The sequence below is a fragment of the Mirounga leonina genome, unplaced genomic scaffold (genome assembly GCF_011800145.1).
Source record: "Mirounga leonina isolate KUSES-001 unplaced genomic scaffold, KU_Mleo_1.0 Mir_321, whole genome shotgun sequence".
Classification (NCBI taxonomy): Eukaryota; Metazoa; Chordata; class Mammalia; order Carnivora; family Phocidae; genus Mirounga; species Mirounga leonina.
Window position 1 is genome coordinate 1,079,987 of NW_023270680.1, and position 16,443 is coordinate 1,096,429.

General features: G+C 40.2%; 1 protein-coding gene across 1 annotated transcript in view; it reads right to left on the minus strand.

Annotated features, from left to right (window-relative positions):
* The window catches only part of KMT2C (lysine methyltransferase 2C), a 271,489-nt gene that overhangs the window by 35,406 nt on the left and 219,640 nt on the right, over positions 1–16,443 (minus strand). Inside the window, exons 33-40 of the mRNA XM_035029848.1 lie at positions 14,214–14,343; positions 13,750–13,964; positions 11,983–12,056; positions 10,459–10,641; positions 8,215–10,089; positions 7,474–7,766; positions 4,270–6,098; positions 3,047–3,158 (exon numbers count right to left, since the gene is read on the minus strand). Of these exons, the coding sequence (XP_034885739.1) occupies positions 3,047–3,158; positions 4,270–6,098; positions 7,474–7,766; positions 8,215–10,089; positions 10,459–10,641; positions 11,983–12,056; positions 13,750–13,964; positions 14,214–14,343 (4,711 nt within the window). The remainder of the gene's footprint in view (positions 1–3,046; positions 3,159–4,269; positions 6,099–7,473; positions 7,767–8,214; positions 10,090–10,458; positions 10,642–11,982; positions 12,057–13,749; positions 13,965–14,213; positions 14,344–16,443) is intronic.

A 16,443-nucleotide genomic window follows, 5' to 3' on the forward strand; every position in this document is an offset into this window, starting at 1 on the left:
TGAGGAGCATTTGGAATGATAATTATTTTAAGTGTTTAATAATTTCCTCTTCCAGGGGAGAAAGAGCAATGGCATCAAAACTATGTACAAAAGCCCCATTTTGTGGTGTCTGCCCATGTTTAATCCCCACCCTGCAGCTCTGAGGTGTGGACTCTTTCTACTCCCGTTTCATTTATGATGAGAGGAAGACTCAGAGATTACTTAACTTCTACCACAAGAACCAAGCGGCTGGGATAAGAAGCCAACTAGGCTGCTCCCGGGGCTTCACTCTCTATTACAGGTCTCGCTATGCCTTAAAATAAAATTAATTCAAGTCTTCATTTACTACATACATTCTTAGAAAATTATTTCTTGTTTCAATTATTACTGGCGGAGAGTGGGGGGAATGGACAAATTGGTGAAGGCAATTAAGAGGTACAGTCTTCCAGTTATAAAATAAAAATAAGGAACAGGGAGGTGAGAATGTAAGCCGAGGGAATATAGTCAATAACACTTTAACAACTTTGTATGGTGACAGATGGTAACTAGACTTATTGTGGTGACCATTTCATAATGTAGATAAATATCAAATCAGTATGGTTGTGCTTCTAAAACTAATACAATACTCAAAGTCAATTATTCTTTAATAAAAAAATAATTGGTAGCTTATTTTGTATTCTAAAACAAAAGATGTATCTCAATTTAAAAGTTTCATACATTTTTGTACATTTCTATGTCTAATGTTAAGGCAAATCAAAAATTTGTCACTGACCAAGAACAAATCTATATGGTTAAAAATGTCCGGCAGGGGCGCCTGAGTGGCTCAGTTGGTTAAGTGTCCAACTCTTGATTTTGGCTCAGGTCATGATCTCAGGGTCGTGAAATGGAGCCCGGCGCTGGGCTTAGAGCCTGCTTATGATGCTCTCTCTCCTCTCCCTCTGCCCCACGCCACACCCCGCCATAAGTGCACGCCCTCTCTCTCTCTAAATAAATAAATAAATAAAAATGTTCGGCAAAATGTGACTTATTCTAATTACAGCTATAAAAACTTCATAGAAACATTACTGCTTTAATGAAAACACTTCCTCCAGAGTTACCAAATGCTTTAATATAACAAGCATAATTTCCAAATTATGTATAAAATATTATACATTAGTATTATACTATTACAATTTAGAGCATATGCTTTTAAATTTTTTTACTCAGGTTTTTTTTTTTTTTTTAATTTATTTATCAACCCCCTGTCCCCCCTACAACCCTCATCTGGAATGATCTCTGGATGCAAATACCACAGTCTATCATCCTCAGTCAACACAGGACACTGCTTGAAGGAGGGACCATCACCACTTCTTCAAAGCACTCAGCAGAAGAGTAAACAACATCCTAAGACATAACTAATGTACCAATGTGTCTCTCACTGGTTGAGGTGTCAATGCTGAAAGATCAGGGGTCTGATTCTGAGGCTTTTTTTTTTTTTTTTTTAAACTTGAGGTCCCTACTTTAAGTGCGAATGAAATTGGCTTTTCCTTCTATTTTGACTATGGCAGCAAACTACACTATTATTAGCAGCACCATGACTTTATCACCAGAATTCACATTCATAACAAAAGTTGCTGCACATACCTGATTTGGTCACTTAGGTTCATCATTACATACTATGAAATAATGGTAGTTATTAGACTTACTGCTAAATTTGTTAATGCATTAAGAAGCACATATATCGTAATTTTAAATTTAAGTAACTATTTCAAATATAACTGATTTCCCTGTAATGCTACATCTTTTGGTTTTGCATACAAAATGTTGAGAGGTAATTCAAAGGTTTCACTGGATTGTCAATAATGTTCATGACAAAAAAGTTAAAAACCCCTGTGACAGAGAAATTGTGGTAATAGATGCCATGTAATAATGAAAATCATTAGAGACTACTATCTCTACTTTGATCTCAACAATGCTTCTGGACCATTTCCAAAGTATCTCAACAACTACGAAGAAATATACCTTTAAGGCTTCCCAATTTACCTGAAGTAAACACGTTTATCTTAAATTCATGTAGATTTTATATTCAATTCCATAATTACCCATAATCCTTTTTGTGAAAAAAAGTTCTTCAACAAGGTAATTAGGTTAAACTGAGGCTCCATGCTTACTCTCTTGACAGATTCTCAACCGCAACACACATCAGAATAATTCATGGTGCTCATCAAAAATACATATACACCAGCACCATTTCCAGATACTCTGAGATTCAGGAGATCTGCAGGTGAGTCAATGAACCTGAACTTTTAAACAACTACCACATAATTCTGATGGCGGTCCATAATCAAAACTTAAGACAGACTGCCCAGCAGCTATCTAATATACCTTCAGGAGCATACTCTAATTTCAGAAATCCAGAATCTAATAATTCTTATAGTCCTGTTTAATGCATAATTTCCACTTCTCTGCTAACAGTGAAAAGACTTACAAATTCTCCAACTGCTAACTTTCAACCATCCTCTTGACTTTTCCTTTCCTGATTCAAATTCAGTCTGGGGACATTTTATTTTAGAAATAAATTCACAGTTGCCTTAACCACTGGGGATCTTTACTGAAATGTCCCACTTTTTTCTCTGCATTGTTCCTTTGATGGAATAAAAAATACTCACAGGCTTAAATAAGCTATCTTCTTTTCTCAAAAGAGCAGTTAAATTTCTATTTTCCTGTTTCATATTCTCATCTTCCTCTATTTTGGATGAAAGATCTCTGTCTCAAGAAGCCTTTAGTTAGATTAACTATTCTAAAACTACTTAAAAAAACACACTTAAATACCCTGATTTCCTGATTAATGAAGTCAACCTTCCAATCATTCCCTGATCTTTTACCTTGAAACTAATAGAAATTAAATCCTTACACTTGTAAAACATTTTACATTTGATCATATCCAGCTGACATCACAACCAATTTAAGTATTTACTGTTCATTCCTAGAACACAGGTTTTTGAGTTACTGTATGTTTTTTCCAGAAACTAGTAATAATTCATGTACTTCTTGATGCACAGTAAAAATGAGAAATGTCTTCACCTACCTGTTCATAACCATGGGTGGCATGCCCATATTGTTTTGTGCCATTACTTTATTTATGCCTTTAAGGGCCACCATTTTGGCTTTCATTATAGGATCTGTAATTGCATCAAAATCTAAAGAAGAAATATTTTGAAGTTACTTATTTCATAGTACTTGGTTCAAGTTAACACTAAGAGGTAATTTAACTATCACAAACATCGTGTAATTTATAGACTCTTATTCCTTATTATAATAATTGCTGTTATAGGTTTCTGTACTAAGGAATTATGAGATAATAAAAACCTCATCCTGAATCTAAGCTCATCTCACTAATCCATACTTGCATAATGCTTGCATACCTCAGTCATGCAAAAATCAGAGCAAGAAGCTTGCCACATTTAAGGGAGACGGTAGCAATGATATAAAGCAATGCGATTCCTTTCCATCCAAAATTTTGCAATGCTGATCAGAATGGCTTCTTTAGTAATGCAACATCATAAACAAGCAATTACCATTATTTCCAATACTAAGGAATTCCACTAAGCCTAGTTGTCGCTTTTTAAAAGAAAAATGTATCTATTTCTTGAGGGTATACCTTTGCAATAAGGATAGACTACTGGAAAAAAGACCTCTTTGCATATAGATGAAAAAGAAATGCCCCCCCCATGATAAAATTGGTAATGCCTATAGGACAGAACGTCAGTTTTACTGTTTAGAAGAAAGCATTCCTTTGACACATGCGCTTTGACTGCAAATTCTTACTACTGGAGGCACTCCAGTATTTTAATTCCATTGCTATTTTATGGTTTTTGGTTTTTTTTTTTTTTTCCAAATTAATAAGGTACTGGATATAAGTTAAAGAGCTTTATATGAAAAATTTTGCCAAGCATTTATCATACACCAAAGACAGCAAGACGTTTATTTCTATCATGACTTCTTTAAATTCATTTTTCAATGACTCTGAAAATACATGGTAATAATGGTTAGAGGGAACTAAAGGAGATGAGTCTGATTTCTGTTAAACAATACCGTAAGTAATAGAAGTGAGAAGGTCTGAAACTCAGAGCTTTGAATCTCTTGATCCCTGGGAGGACTTTATTGCTTTCATTTTAAAGCTGAATGAGGAACAAAAATATGACCCTCACTGCTCTGGTCCACATGTAATTTTAATACCGAAATCTTGGAAACTTACTGCATGCCACCCTAATGCCCACAGCAATTACTGAAATCCAAGGGAATTCCTACCGATATTAGGGAAGAATGGCTCTGACCGCTGACGAATCATGGCTTGCATCTGTCTCTGCTGTTGTTGTTCTTGTCTCTCTTGATCCAGAAGATCCTGTAGAAGTAGAGGCTGTTCCTCTAGAAGGAGGGGCCTCTCTCTATTCTGCTGGGCTAATGTTTGAGGGATCATTAGCTGCTGGGGTCCAGACATGCCACTGGTACCAGCCTGGTTTGTTAGAGGCACAGTTTGATTTGTAGGTTTTCCTGTCCCAAAACCGTGATTAACTGCTGACTGCCCCTGAATGAATCCTGGATTTACCTGCACACCCTGAGGAAAAGTATGGTTTACTCTAGAGACTACTGCCACATTAGAATTCACGGTACTATCCAAAACGTGACCAGGCGGTGTCATCAAAGGAGGTGGCAAACTCGACACGTGATTGGATGGTGAGGCTGGCAACGCTGGTGGTGGAGATCCCAACGGCCTAATGTCTGCATTATCGGATTTTTCATGAGCAAGTAAACTCGAGAGAACTGGAGTTGCTCCAGTTATGCCACAAGAGTTTATTACATCCTCAGCGGGCAGCGGAGGAGCGGAGCCACGAACACCACTGGTGTTGGAGCCAGCAGTTTCTCGATTAGTTCTTTTCTCAAGTAGATCTGTACCACAGGACTGCAAGGAAGCCTTCTCTCCATCATTTATGTCTGTGTGAGCAGAAGCTTGTGAGCAGGGAGTGTCAACATTATCCTTACTCTCATCACTTTTCTCCCTTCCGCATTTGGTTTCCCCTTTAGAATTTGGAGATGGTACTTCTATTTTTATCTCACCGGTACCCGCGGATTTTTTCCACGGAGAATGTTTATCAGGAGGAACCACAGTTTTGTCCTCTTGCTCCTTTTTTTTTGGTTCAATAGATACACATTGATTATCTATCTTATCATCAATCGGAACACTAAGGTCTAGTTCCTCATTAAACATGCTTTTCTTATCTCCTAGGTCAAGTTCTGGATCTGTATATGCAATGAGATCAAATTCTCCCGACTTTAAGAGGTCATCCAGGTTGGGATCATTAGTTTCCAAATTACCTAAAGTATCCAATTCATCTCCCTTGCCATCCTCTGTATCTAGATTTAAATTTTCAAGATCTTCATCATCCAAGTCTTTGACTTCAACCCCCTCAAGATCTTTAACATCTAGTTCCTTTACAGATGGGTCATCAGAATCAAGTTTTTCTTCGAGACCATCAGAAGATTGGGTGGTTATCTGTAAATTATCAGGTGTTGTTTCAGCTGGTGTAGATGCTGACAAAGAGGCCTCTGAAAATTCACCACCTAAGGGATGGGTTAGAGACCTCATGACCATAGAAGATGAATGAGCAGGATGACCTTGGTCTTGCTGAGATGGTGGCACTTGTTCCAAACTTGGATGCAAAGGTAGCTGAGTTGGTAGACCTTGAGAAGGTCGTCTCAAAGGCTCTGTGTGTCTAGGGCCTGGAAAGTCGGGCCGGGGAATGAAGTTTCCATGTCTTGGATGAGAAGGTGCCTCTATAACGCTGCCAGGAGAAGCAGTGAAGGGCAGCCGTGGCCTTCCATCAGGGGCCCGATGCCTCAATTCAATAAATGCTTGGCCCAGTATGTTATGCTGCTGAACCGTCAGACTCTGTGGTGGAAAATGCTGAGGAAGGCCAACTGGATTATTCATTTGTGAGTTATTTAAAGGCCTCGGCATATCTACAGATATTGATCTTCTCAGTTGTGGAGGAACCCCAGATCCTTGTATTTGTTGAGGAGGTACAAGGAAGCGTTCCTGACTTGACAGGGTACCATGACTACCTCCTGGAAATCCAAATCTAAAAAAAAAAGCAGATCATTAAGAATCATGTTGATTTTAGAGTTAGGTTGAAAAAGGAAGAGCTTGAGGTTTAACTCATATACAAAATTAATGTTGCCAAATACAACAACTTAGCAAAACAAAATTATTACCATTAGAAAACACTTACAAAGTATCTATATGCAAGTAACTTTTACTAAGTACCCTATAATGCTCACCATATCTGAGCTCTAAAGGCATATAATCTAACTGCCAATAAGCAGATGGAATCAAATGTTTAGAAATAAGTGTAATACTACTGGAGTTGAGTAAGTCTCTTTTTTCTTTATTTAGGGAGGCTGGCTGTAAGGGAAGGCTGATATGGGGGGGATGCTTGAAGAAGGCAGGTGGTCTAACAAATTATACTAGAGAGACTTCTAGGTCTGTCCTTGAGAAGACAAAGGCACAGGTATGATGACTGGATAGACTAATCTATTTGCTTAAAGGGAATGAGGAAAGGAAGCAGCAAGAGATAAAGAATGCCAGGCATCACCTGTAAAAACTTAGATGAATAAATTACAGGACTATTTTTATTATTTATACTGTACCTCATTCTAGAAAGAATTAAAGGTAATTTATAAATAAATATAAAACAGAACAGGCATAAATTATAATTGAGGAAGAAAAAAGGAAAATCAAGTTAAGACTGTAACATGGAGATAGGTATTAGACTAAAAAAACATACATAATAAAACCAAAGCATATCCTAAAGAACTCTCTTTATTATAACATGTTTGGCTTTGACCCTGTACCAGCCATTTCACACACAAAAATAAACAAATAATACCACTAACTTTACAGCCCTCTCTCATCAAGAAAAAAGCTCCTAGAGGAAAACACCCCATCAATTTGGAAATCTCCACAGTTATTTACAATGTAAATTAAAATGGAAAATTTGGGGCAAGGACAATATTCACCCATCACATCGTAGAAAGCTTTCACAGAATGTGGCAGTTACATGCTAGAGATCTGACTGGTTGATAAACTACTTCCCTGTGGCTGCAATGTAAACCTAATACAGTCAATACTTAATGACAGAAGGAAGGTTTTAAGAGTCTGTAGAGTTCTCAGAGGTTAAAAAAAGAAAAATCCATGACCTCTCATAAGTGGAAAATAACACTGATTATATCTCAAAGGAATCAAAAAGTAAAAAGCACTAACAGGGTCTTAAGATGAGCACTGGGTGTTATATGCAAACAACGAATCATGGAACACTACATCAAAAACTAATGAAGTACCGTATGGTGACTAACATCATAAATAAAAAATAAAAAATAAACAAAAAAATAAAGAGTAACTTCATTTTTCTATTCCCTCCCACCAGTTTAAATCTGGCGTGAAATTAAAAGCATTACCTAAATCCGTGAGGTCTCATCCCCATACCAGTAACGTCAGGAGGGTAAGGTCCACGTGGATCTTTCGGGAAAACTGTGTATCTAGGTCCTAGAGGAGGGACAACAGGCGATCTGATGTTCCCGGGATAGGGGGGTGGAGGCCTGCTAAAGGCCTGGCCGATGCCCTCGGGCTGCCAGTGTTGCAGGGGGGCCCCATGAGGCACTGCCGCTGGATCCTGCGACCCTTTCTCCTGTCGACCTGCCATCTTCTTCTGCTGCTGCTGCTGGAGAATGATTTCCCGTAACTTCTGCCGCTGGATGGAAAGAAACGAAAATCATGGGGACTTCTGATAATGAGCTGATGGCTTTTTAAGTCTGAATACTTCCAACATGTGACTATGGTAACGCTTAAAATATCTCAATGTTTACAAGTTTGATAACACCAGTTACACTTAACTATTCAGCAGGTTATAAAACCAAAGTAATAATTTGGGTCCTTTTCCTTGCCACACAAGAATGATAAATGTTTTCATACTGAAGAATTCCCATACAAATTCATGAAGATCAAAAATGAGACACAGAATAAATCAAATTCAATTGTATTAATTTTACCAATTTCCTTTTTCTTCTTTGCAGTATGACAAATTCTACAGAGTAAGATAAACTTTAACATCTGTGTAGAAATTACTCAAGTTTGATGAAATGAACAGCATTCTCAAATAATACATTTAAAACATCCGTGAAGATATGATGTGTTTTTACCTGTCTCAATTTCTCTGTATCTGCTTGTGACATATTTACGGTATTCTGTGTATCAGTGACTCCTGAAGTTGGTACAGGTCCAGGAAGATGGGAGACACCGGAAAACTGCTGGCTCTGAGAACTCATTGGAGAGTTTGAAGGTGCACTGAAGCTCCCTTCTGATCCAGGCCTTGACTGATCAACAATATCATGAGCAACCTGACTTGTTCCAAAAGAGTCAGACTGAGATCTTGGCGTCATTGGAGGCTGATCATAGGGATCACGAGAAGCAGATGGAGAGACTCGGTTAAACGTGTCTGAAATACCAGGTCCAGGTGGCCTAGGCGTCTGGGAACATGCATCAGGTGTCCTTATCAATGGGCCAGATAAAGCTGCTCCTCGATTTTGTGCTGCTTGCAGGAAAGGATCCTGATTTGGCATGAGGACTGGTCTTGTCATTGAGGACCTAGTAAAACCCTCCGAAATCCTTGGCCTTGGTGTTGCTGGTGGCTGAGAGTAAGGAACAGAAATTCCAGGTCTTGGTGTTCCAGGGGGATGGGCATATGGATCCGAATGCCTCTGATTAGTGGCAGAGGTAACAAACAAGTCTGCCTGCGTAGACGGCCTTGGGGTTGGTGGCTGCTGACTATAAGGATCAATCGTGGTGGGCCGGGGAGTTCCAGGAGGTTGAGAGTAAGGGTCTGGATTGGAGCGAGATGTTCCTGAGGGCTGGGAATAAGAATCTACAATAGGTCGTGGAGTTCCTGGGGGTTGGGAATATGGGTCCTGAGATGTTGGCCTTGATATGGTTCCAGGCTGGGAAAAAGCCCTTGAAGGATGGGCAAAAGATTCATTCATTGCCGGATGTGGGGTTAGGGGAGGCTGGCTATATGGGTCACTTGACTGGTTATGAGAAAAGTTATCTACAGGTCTTGGTGTCAGAGCAGGCCTTTCATAAGGATCAACAGACAATCGCCTTGGTGGTTGCGACACTGATCCATAGGGATCCTGGGAAGATGGAGGGGGCTGCATTGGAGTCTTAAAAGGTCCAGGACCACCATCGAGAGGGGCAGGGGTCAACAAGGGTCGTGTGTATGGGTCAGGTATCCGTTGTCTTTGAAACACATCTGTCCTAGGAGATGGTTTAGTAAAGTGATCGTTGGTTCCAGCTGCTAGAGGACCTTTTGCAGTTTGTTCGGAAACTACAGGAGACCGGGGGAGGCCCAAGGGTTTGGGAAACTGATCTGTCATCACAGGTCTAGGTGTGTCTGGAGGCTTTGCATAGGGGTCACTATTCGTTGTGGAGGAGGAACATAAATCTCTGACTGGGGACGGCCTATTCGCTGTTGTTTCACTCATCTGAGCCGGCCTCGCTACTGAAGGCGGTGGGGCACAGCTGTCCCCCAGCGCAGCGGGATTTCTTCTGGGAAAGCTATGGCCCCCAGGAGGTGGCCTTGGGGTGCCAACCATTTTCGCGTAAGGATCCACTGGAGATGGAGGTCGGGAGTGAGAAGGTCCTGGTGAGAACACCTGCGGGGAGGCTGGCTGGCAAGCCTGAGGCTGCGGCAGGCCCTCCTGGGCGGGCACGCGGGATGGGGTTGCCGCAGGAGGGGGAGCCTGTGGTTTTAGGAACACGTCATCTGACGACGCAGAGGTGGGGGTGCCGGGCAGCTGCTTCGCCAGCAGGTCTTTTTGGAAGGACTGCGCAGGGGACGCATTCCCATTGCCCGGCTGAGGGGCCAGGGGGCTCTGCATCCCAGCACCGGGTGCGTCCGAGCCGGGCTGGGCCAGGACAGGCTGCGCCCCGAGCTGCTGCTGCTGCTGCTCGTTCTTGACCTGCTCCAGCTTCTGCGTGGCTTCAATTTTGGCCTGCTGCTTGCTCTTCTGCCGCATTTGCTGTGACACGGGGGAGAAAGCCATCAGTGGTCGAGAAAAGAACGCGACAGTCACGCGAGGAAAAAGCGACAAAGGGGACTCTGTCTGACGTCCTCGAACCAATCTGTGCTCTGACGTCAGGGTACCGGCTCCCGAAGGGCAGACATGGCCGCCCGTCACCGCGCACCTCCCTCGAGCCGGCAGGACCTCGCTGCCCTGGCCCAGCGCGCGTCCCACGTCAACCAAGTGCAGCCTCCTGCGGAGGGGAAGTCTACTTCTAATCTCGTCTTTACATACTCTGGTGGGAGCTCGCTTCTGGAACAATGCCCTCCCCTCAAAGGGTAAACATGCAATTTGAAGGCTACTTACTTAAGAACGGAAAACCCGTACCTGTCTAAACTTCCACTCCTGTTCATGTTCCGACTCTCTTTGCTTTGACGGGTCCTTAAAGAGGTCCGAGTCCATCCGGGAACCGGGATCGATGCTGTCCTGCTGCTGCTGTCTCTTCAGGGGGTCACTGCACATCTGTACTTTATTAATGCGTAAAGCAGCTCTGTTATCCCTGGCCTTTTGCTTTGGAAAAAGGAGAAGAAAGCTATCTCCCAGCAGATGTAACACGTTTCAAGAAACTAAACAAAGTAAAATGAATGCGAATGAAGAAGGTGGCTTAAGCAGTCGACACGAGCTTCCCGACTCTCATGTGAAAGCCTCTGGACACGAGCCCATCTGCCCCCGTTTTTAATGCACGTCACACCTCAGCGGAGGATGGGCTTCCACCTCTCTGTCTGTACCAGGCTAGAGAACCCAGTAACCCACTACTTTCAGTCCCAATCTTCATAAAATTAAAAAATGGGAAAATCAACCTCTCCCCTAACTGAGAGAAAGGGAAAATATCAAATCAATCCTCCAAATCTAAAATCTGGAATTTGAAGCTGAGCATTAAAGAAAACAACTGAGAAACAACTAAAAATATCCTGCCATCACCTTACTACCGTCAAGGTGAAACGAAACAAGGCATTATCAACACATGAAAAACATGATTTTGCTTTACCCAAGCAATCATTATCTCTGACAATATATGCACTGAAGGCCAAGTTGGAAAATAAATGCATATATTTTTCAAAACTATACTGTCCATTTAATATGCCTTAAAATGGAAGCAAGGATTTGGATCCAGCTGACAATCTTAATTTGGCTTTTTGGGAGAAAATAATTCACCATCTAAACTGTAACTCTTATTATAAAATATCCTGACTATTCCTCACAAAATTCAAAAGAGCTATGTGCTGATAGCAGGGAAACTACTGTAAGACAGAGTGTGTAAAGGTGTCTAGGTACGTCTCTTTCAAGATACACAAAGATTCTTCACTAAACCTAACACAAAAAGAGCTTATTATGGAAGAAACTGAGGCACACTAATGCAGCCTCAAAAATTAGTAGTCTTTTGAAGAGATAAAAGAATTTTAAAGTGAAATGAGGGGCACCTGGGTGGCTCAGGTGGTTAAGCATCTGCCTTCGGCTCAGGTCATGATCTCAGGGTCCTGGGATTGAGCCCTGCAACCGGCTCCCCGCTCAGCGGGGAGTCTGCTTGTCCCTCTGTGTGCGCTCTCCCTCTCTCAAATAAATAAATGAAACCGTTTTTTAAAAAAAGTGAAATGAATTAAACATGCCCCTGAAATAACTGATTTCAACCTTCAATATCCTGGTTCTATTAACTAGCTTATGAAAACACCAGATTCTACCTTAAGATATAATGAATTAGGAAATCACTATAAAAACAAAGTTGTTTATTAGCTATGCAAGTATTAATATGTATTTTGTGCAACGGTAAATCTTTTTATTGACCTAAGACAATAAAAGTAAGATTTAGGTATTGTATTTAAGAGTATGACACATGGGAGTTTCGGTAAATACCACGTAAGGTGCTCTTTCCTGGGAGCTCGCTTTTCTCCACAGCTTGGCAATCTGCTTCACTCTAGTAGTCCAGTCTGCAACACAAAAGCATGGTGCACACATTTACAGAGCTGAGGTCAGGATACATCACCACGTGGTGCTGACAGCTCAACTTAGTCTGGCTGTGTTCTCATAAAATGAGTAGCCCTAAGTCCAGTTCTTTGTATAGCATAAAATCCCAGGCACACAGTAGGCCAAACAAATATTTGCCGAATGAAGTATTGCCTTATTAACCATCTCACTTGTAGAGTGGGGAAGCTTTAATTTATTATTATTTTTATTTTATTATGTTATGTTAATCACCATACATTACATCATTAGTTTTTGATGTAGAGTGGGGAAGCTTTTAAATCAAAGGGGCTAAGCAGCCAAAATAAAGTTAAGCCAAACATAACAAGTTCCCTCAACCATGTAAGACGCTACCAGAACCAAAGCTAAGAGTTTTGTAAAACATCTGTACTCAAGAGAAGTCTATCAACCTGACCAAAAGAAGTAATAATCATAATTATAAATAAGCATCTCACCAGCATTTGTGGACAACAAAGACATGGAAAACTAACAATTTCAAGCCATTTCTATGAAATTCACAGTGTCAGGACAGTAAACAAAATGAAATATGGGTGAAATCAACAATGATAAGTGTAGAAGTGATTTAGCCATTAAAAAAAAAAGCTTCAAGAAAGCCAATGGAAATGGAAATGAAAATGGTGACATACGAACAGCCTTAACATGGTATCTCAGGAGGTTCTAGATCACATAGTAAAATTATTAAAGAAAATCACTTTAAAAAAAATCATAGCTCTACTCTGAGGATAATTTATATTGATACCAAGTGACTTAATAGAGCCAGATATGCTCATCTGTAAACAGCAAATAAAAGTGGGATAAAACCGTATTTGAAGAGTATGTACATTCCTTTAACAGACGACCCTGTACTAGACCACTGATTTTTATTGTTGGATAAGGTAGCATTTATTTCTATATATAATGAATAGAGTATCACAAAGAGGCACCCAAAAGACAGGTGTCATCTGTAAGAAAATCCACTTCTGGGTAACCCCTGGTAATTTAAAACAGCTATGTGCTGACAGCAGGGAAACTACTATAAGACAGAGTGTGAATGACCTTTTCCGTCCTGGTCTGTCTGGCAATGTGAACTCACCATAGTTACACAATGTTTGGTTACAAATATTCTATAAATGACATTCCACTAATCCAAATAGTTCATCCTCTGGTTAATCAGAATTTTCAAAAATGGCACCATTATACCATCTGACTTCTTCAAACAGACTGGACAGATGGGGAGTAGGGGAAATACTGTTGCGTTAGCTTGGTTGGGAACAGACTCCTAGAATGGAGTCTGATTTAGCCTAACAATACTTTTGACTAAATGTTAAGTTTCTGTTCTAGGAAATTTTTTTTGGTCGAGTTACACACGTAAGACAACACTGAGTTCCACGTTTAGGAAGACTGCTAAGAGCTGGAAAATAGATTATTTCATTAACTGAAGTTAACTTTTAGGAAATACAGAAATGGATACAGGGTCTAGGACTGAGAAAGTGCAAGATGTTTCCAGACATTTATGGAACCTTCACACTGTACACAGTCATACCTGATGAAATTTAGTGTTGATGCATGGATTTCTACTATCGTAACAAAACAACAAACAGGTATTACACATGCAGGAAAGCTGGCAACACAAAGAGCAATACAATATCCGTGAATTACCAGGGAATTCTTCCTTTAGGCTGGGGAAATTAATGTTTGTGTAGAGAACAGGGGCCACTGTGGCCATTTCACCCAGAGCCTCCTCTTTCTCCCACTTCAGTGTACTTCTCTGGGCGTTTGACATTGTATCGTTTTCTCCTTCCCCCGCGGGAGTGGATGATGTCCAAGAGCTGTTAGGATCACTTGCCATTGCAGTAAATGCTGGATTTTTATCCCTGGGAAATAATAAATAACTTGACTTCATACACATAAAATTACTTTCTAAATACTGTAGTCAAGTACAATTTCATTAAGACCTCTTCTTATTACAAAGTAGCTAAAATGTTAGATAACTTTTAGCCAAAATCCCAATATACATAACATGCACTTATATAGTACACAGCAACTTAAAACAGACCAATTAACATTTATATGATAAAAATTAGTGTAACTTAAGTTTCCATGGAAAATGAAGCCTATGCTACCTGGTGTCAGTGTAAGGAGATTGTATGGCAGAGAAAGCTCCCAATCCATTTCCAGGAGGCAAAGAATTGTGTGGAAGATGAGGACTGGGTCCGATAAGGCCGTTCATGAGTGGTATCCGGGAAAAAACATCTTTAAAGAAGAAAACAATTCAGTGTGCATGTTATTCATAAATAATAAAAAAGTAGCTTATTTATAAGTAATATTTCTAAATAAAAACTTCTAACACTCTTTAAAAGTAGGATTTTTATTCCAATATTTAACTAAAATACTGCATAAAGAGTAATTTTTGGTTATGATATTCTGCAATATGGTCTCTGTACTTCTCTCTACTTCATCATGGTATACTGCAGATAGCATGTGTTTTGTTGGAGTCTGATAGCCTTGGGCTTGAAGCTTAATTTTTGCTACCTGTTAACAGAGAGTCAATTACTATTTTTTTTTTGAAGATTTTATTTATTTGACAGAGAGAAAGAGAAAGCGAGAGCGGGAACACAAGCAGGAAGAGTGGGAAAAGGAGAAGCAGACTTCCTGCCGAGCAGGAAGCCCAATGCAGGGCTCGATCCCGGAACCCTGGGATCATGACCTGAGCCAAAGGCAGACGCTTAACAACTGAGCCACCCAGGCGCCCGTCAATTACTATTTCTATAACATGAAGGTACTCTGTAATGTTACTGACACAATGTGCGTGGAGTTCTCAGCATAGTGCCTGGGCATGCAGTGAGCTATTCAATACATATTAGCTCCACAAAAAGAATGATCTCACAGCAAATGCTAGTACATTTTATCAAATATTCTTTCTCTTCTTCATTCAAAATTTACAAACAGATGGTTCTTTACATTTTACTCTTGTTGCTATTAATACAAATAACTATCCATGATTCTTAAATTGGTACATGGTCTAAAATTGTTTGGAACAAGCAATATTTCATCTACCATATCAAATAGATGATTATTGTTAAAAATACATACATTCTGTTTTGGGCCTAGTTTTCTTTACTGTGCTTACAGTTTCAGCACCCCCCCAGCTTTTTTAACTCTCATTCCAGCTTATTCACAAGCTTCAAATCCCTGATCATCATCTTTCTAAACAGCCATTTGTCAAACCAAACAAGACCACCTTGTGCTTCCCCTAACTCTCCTCAAACTTATTAACTCCAACCTTGATTAATAAGACCTTCTCCTGGTCTGAATTATTGAGGAATAGCCAACTGTCCTTATCTGCACAGTTTTCTGCACCTTCAAAAACCTCCTCCCAATTTAGAGACCTACTCTGAAGTAATAAATGCATGGCCTCTGTTGCAACACCCAGAACAACACTAGGAGACCACATCCACATCACCAATCAATGATACAAATGGAAATACAGTTACAGAGGTGGCTAATACTGGCCCAACTGGTGTAATGACAGAGAACTCCTAACAATGACTTTGCCATGCCATCAGAAAAAAGCATAACCAGCAGCAGCGTCTCACCCACATGTTTTGTACTGCATCTGTCCTATCACCTGAACCAGACCCTCTAACTGGAACAACTCTGAGGATAGACAGCTCCAGTTCCTATGTGAGGATGCTGGGGCTGACTACCAGGAGGTCTGTTTTCAGGATTTTGTCTCAAGGACTTCTAAGAGCTATCTGACTTCCAAATTAGGGCTTATTCTACTAAATGGCAGAGCTGGGCCCACTGGATCAGAATACTACAGTGACAAGTGTCTCAGGACATCTATGTTCACTTCAAGGATGAGATTAGGAAGCAACATTTCTGCTTTTCTTCCAAGTAGAATGTTACCTCTATTTTCAGTTTCAATGGAAAGTAGTTTCCATTAAGGAATATGAGGTTTGACTGAAGAATGTCAAATGTCCTTCATGTAATTAAGATAAACAAAAGCTTCTTTATTGGTAATGACAATGTGATCCACATCAGCACTATCTTAACCACAACATGACCATATCAAAACCGTTCATAATAATAGCCTATTAAGCACTTCACTATATACCAGGCACTGTTCTGAAAGCTTTATATGTATTAACTCTTTGATCCTCACAACCACCTGGGAAATGGGTTATTACATGTAGCTCCTTTGAAGCAAAGACCCAGAGGTTAAATCACTTGTGCAAGGACACAGAAGTAAATGCAAAGCATTTTTCCTTTATTACTATTTTAATTAAGAAGTGGTGTCTCTCTCTGTCTCTGTCTCTCTCTCTCGTCTACCATACAACTCAACCTGATGTT